At 47.0% G+C, this 4,523-nt stretch overlaps 1 protein-coding gene across 2 annotated transcripts in view; it reads left to right on the top strand.

The window, feature by feature from the left end:
- The window catches only part of DAPK1 (death associated protein kinase 1), a 177,418-nt gene extending 175,145 nt beyond the window's left edge, over positions 1 to 2,273 (top strand). For both annotated transcript variants that reach the window (XM_085845357.1, XM_085845358.1), the window contains exon 25: positions 1 to 2,273. This exon is cut by the window's left edge and continues 396 nt beyond it. In XM_085845357.1, coding sequence (XP_085701483.1) covers positions 1 to 606 — 606 coding nt within the window. In that variant the 3' untranslated portion in view covers positions 607 to 2,273.
- Positions 2,274 to 4,523: the final 2,250 nt, after the last annotated feature.

Below are 4,523 nucleotides of genomic sequence, written 5' to 3'. Positions count from 1 at the left end.
TACTTGAGCCCACAGCAGCTAAAGGAGCAGGTTGAACCGCTGATGGTCTACCAACCGCGGGACTTCCAGCGTGCCCGATTACAGAACGATGGCCGACTCAGCAACACGCTCGGGGAGTACCATGAGGATTTTGCCAGTGTGCTCTGCTTTGGTTGTCCGAAGCTGTATGGTCATGGCATTTTTGGTCTCGACTTGCACATTTCCGAGCTGAGTTTGCACGCGCGCCGCCGTCTTGCACGTCTTCTCGACCCTCCCGATGCCACAGGCAAAGACTGGTGTCTCTTAGCCATGCGTTTAGGTCTTTGTGACCTGCTCCCTGGCTTGGAAACAACCAATAGGATGCAGACATGCAGCCCCACTGACGGTACAATAATCCAATGGGGGAAAATGGAAGGACATGCTGTGGATGCCCCCAAGACGATCGGAGTTCTTGTCAACGAGCTTCGAGACCTAGGTCGGCGAGATGCAGCAGACATGATCGTTCGGTTGACGCCCATCTTCAAAATCAACATGGAAGAGCTCGGTACTGGACAATATTCGCCAGCGCAGGCTAGCAGTCACACGGGCACCTCCTGCAACTCGCTTTACTCGGCTTTATCGAGATAGTGCTTCCCATGATAGGCAATGCAGTCGATCAAACTGCTGAAGAAGCATCAATCAGTCAAATGTACCACACTCTTGACAGAGCGTCGGCGCTGCCGAATCAGTCCCTGGCCACAATAAGCATCGCTGCAGGCCAAAGGCACCGAGTCTGCAGCCTCGTATTGATTGAGCCGAAGCCTCGAAATTACTTCTGGCCTCATCCTCACCCAAACTGGTGTGGATGCCGAACTTCTCGAAGATTTAATTTGTGACATTTTTATTTTGTAACGTTCAGACGTCTTGTTCATGAAACTTGCGTTTGATGTCAAACTGCACGTATCCAAGACTATGGAACCAAGTGGTGTATTTAAGACTGTGGCATCAAGTCGTGCACTTTCAGCATTGCAGTATCGTAACTGAGCGCTGCACATGGTAATCTCCCAACTGTACTGGCATGGAAGTTTGTGTAGGTTTTTATTTTTTATTTTTAAACTGTGCAGCACGGTTGGTGGAAGTAGGTTGGTAGTTTCCGTTACTGCTGGGATGTGCATTCGCATCCATCCGCGGCGTCACGTGACCAGAACGTAACGACGGCATCCTTTTTTATTTTATAAATACCAAGAATCCAAGCCTTGATGAATTCTTACAGAATTGAATTGGTCGAAACGGTCCGTGTCGTACCTTGTGGGTACTTGTAATCGCGTGGGAAGGCAGAGACGTCGCAATCCCACCGTTAATTTATCAGTTTGTCCAACATTTGCACAGCTCTGCCGAACGGTTCCCCAAATCCAGGCAGATTTGGTGGTGAAAGTTGTTTTTTTTTTTCGTTTTGCTTTGTGTTTACTGCAACGGATGCAATGAATGACTTGACCTTGCCAAATGAACTCTCGGTGATGGAACATTTGCATGTGTGGTGTACGGATGTTACGTGCATCAAGTCTAATACTGCCTGTTCTCACCGCCCCCCCGCCCCCCAGCCTTCAAATCCCCAATGTCCCCGCCATCCTCACCGTGTTCAGCACAGCATGGGCTTGGTTTGCATGCAACCGGCCTTGGGGGAGGATATAGAGTTTTGTGAAAGACGCGTCGATGGTGGAAAGGCGGGCATTGAATTGTGTAGGCCTTAACAATCACAAAATGTCACATTTTTCTCTTCTTGAGCAGAATGAGAAAAGACGAGAGAAATGTCCCCAATGCAGAAAACCTCCTTTTGGTTTCGCAACGTGTCTAAGTTTTGTATTTCAACTTGAATTTGTGTTTTGTTTTGTTTTGTTTTCGGGGACCGCAGGCACCCGACCGGGTGGGTCGGCCATGATGGAAAAAGTGCCTTCGTGCTTGCGATTTATTTGTTTAATTATATTGTTTTAATAATATGAACGGGAGTTTTGGCGCGGAATCGAGCTACCTCTATCGGACTATACCATACACCACGGTTACTCTGAAAACGTTTGGTAAAATCGCATTTGTTTGACAAAAGACCACCACACCGTACCATTCCATGACGTCTTCTTGTGTGAGTATTGGGTTTGCAGGCCATATGGGAAGGCAGCGTTCAGCGTGTCCTATGGTGAATTGTGAACTTTTTTTTAGGGTTCTTTTTTAATTATTTACTGCACATGGTATATAAGACAAGCTGTGGTCATACAATGTTACAAAAAAATAGGTTATGCAAATAAATGTTTGCATCGTCATCCTTGGTGGCTTGTTTTGATTTTTGTTTAAACGAAATAAGACTGCAATTTTGCTTTTTAAATGTTTATCCTGAGGGCTGGCAGGGTGGGCTGGAGGTGTGTGCACTCGCCTCTACGCTGTTCAGCCGAGGTTTGAATCCCGACCGAGCTGTAAACTGTCATCCCGGTGTTTCACGGGCAAGGCGAGGCAAAGTGTGTGCCCTCCCTCTGGATGGACGTTGAACTTGTCGTTGCATCTGCCGACGTTGGTGAACGTTTAAGATGTCATGGTGTCCTTCTCGAAGAGTAGGCGAGCCATCACCGGCACCATGGCCAAATTACAGATTCCTGCCCGAGATATTTGATTGAGCATCAATCCTGGCCAGCCGGTTCATGAAAGACTCGGCACAAAAACTCACCCCAGCCAACCCCACAATAACCTGGGAATAATTGGGACCTTTAAAGAAGAAGAAGAAGAAGAACTGTTTATTCTGAAGTTTGTGACCATTCATTTAAACTTCACAGACAATTGTTTTTTTTTTGGGGGGGGGGGTTGATTGTGGGGGGTTTACAAGGCCAAATACAATACCGGTGGTGACTCGTTTGATGTTGAGGTATTGTGGATCCTGTTTCACAGGCATGTACGTACTCCAGGATTGGCAGGATAGCCCAGAGTTATGTGCACTCCCTTTTGAGCTGTTTGGCCTGGGTTGGAATCTTGACCATTGTACGTACGTTGGTATTGTGGTGTTTTACATGCAAGACCACATTGATGTGTGCACAATCAGTTCGATGGATGTTAAGCCGGAGGACCTGTCTGCCAACACTGAGTGTGTTGGTCAATGTTAAACATCCTCACCAATCCCTCTTCTATTTTCACGGATAGGAGGAGGTAAGTTACGAATTCCAAATTCATGCTGAAACTGTAGGGAGCAAGTGGTTTGGTCTCCTTGGGGAGCCATTGACACTAGGTTCCAGTTTATTGACGTGTGTGTGCGTGTGTGTGTGTGTGTGTGTGTGTGTGTGTGTGTGTGTGTGTGTGTGTGTGTGTGTACGTGTGTGTACGTGTGTGTGTGTGTGTACGTGTGTGTGTGTTTGTGTACGTGTGCGTGTGTTTGTGTACGTGTGTGTTTGTGTACATGTGTGTTTGTGTGCGCGTGTGCGCGTGTGCGTGTGCGTGCACGTGTGTGTGTGTGTGTGTGTGTGTGTGTGTGTGTGTGTGTGTGTGTGTGTGTGTGTGTGTGTGTGTGTGTGTGTGTGCGTGCGTGCGTGCGCGTGCGCACGTGCGTGCGGTTGTTGTCTTGGCAGAAACTCATGTTATAAACGAACTTGCATTCCTACATTGTTTGCATGTTTCATGTGAATGGCCATCATTGGCTCCAAAGAACAACCATGATCATGACGATGTGCTTTTGAGTTCAGACTGAGCTGGTCTTGTGACGATAACATTGAACTCAGAGATTGTTTTCCTTCCTGGCAATGTGGTGTGGTGAGAGTACATTATGTGGTTAGATCTCTCATTTATTTCTCGACATTCACCATCTCCACCCCTCGGTTAAATAATGTAAAACTCAGGTTTTATCGGAAAATGCCAAACGCTCAAGTGGTCAAGACCGCACTGTTCAGTGTGAACAAGACCTCTGTCTGGGTCATGTACACAGCACTTGGGTTTATCTCAGTCTGTGGTGAAACATGAGATGCACATTAACTCATTGCCCTTAATATTTAACCAGCTGTACATGGAAATGTTTACCTCCACTGCTGACGCTCATCTATTGATGTTGTGCTTGATCAGATTTTTTTTCCTCGGTTTGGCCACAGCCAAGGTCCAAGTGAGGCCTCCTATTCCTCTTTCCCTAATTTGGGACAAAACATGATTGCTTTGTTGATATGCAAATTAGCATAAAACATTTGAAACCAAGTTTCTTCCCATAGGTTGGCATCCATGGGGAGGAGGAAAGTCCTCCTCAGGAAATGCCCCGCTGAGTGTGGTGAGAAAGGTGTTGTGCTATTGTTGTGACGTCACTGGTACCCAGAGTGCTCCAGGAACTGACGGCACTTCTTCCAAGCTCGGTGGCTGTGTTTGTCTCGCCGAACAGTCCTGTGTTGTCTTGTGCATTCGTTTGTAATCCATGTGAGATGTGTGTGTGTGTGTGGCAGCTCCACTACGAGCCTTAGATCCTGCAAAAAAAAACAAACTTTAAGTCACCATGCCATGCGCTGTGAATGTGTGAGACTGTAACGTGTTGCTGAAACAAAGATGGACACCTC

Source organism: Eptatretus burgeri, chromosome 11 (genome assembly GCF_056783735.1).
Source record: "Eptatretus burgeri isolate ZD-2024b chromosome 11, Ebu_testis_v1, whole genome shotgun sequence".
Lineage (NCBI taxonomy): Eukaryota > Metazoa > Chordata > Myxini > Myxiniformes > Myxinidae > Eptatretus > Eptatretus burgeri.
Note: the sequence above shows the minus strand (reverse complement) of the source record. Positions and strands in the feature narration are given on the sequence as shown.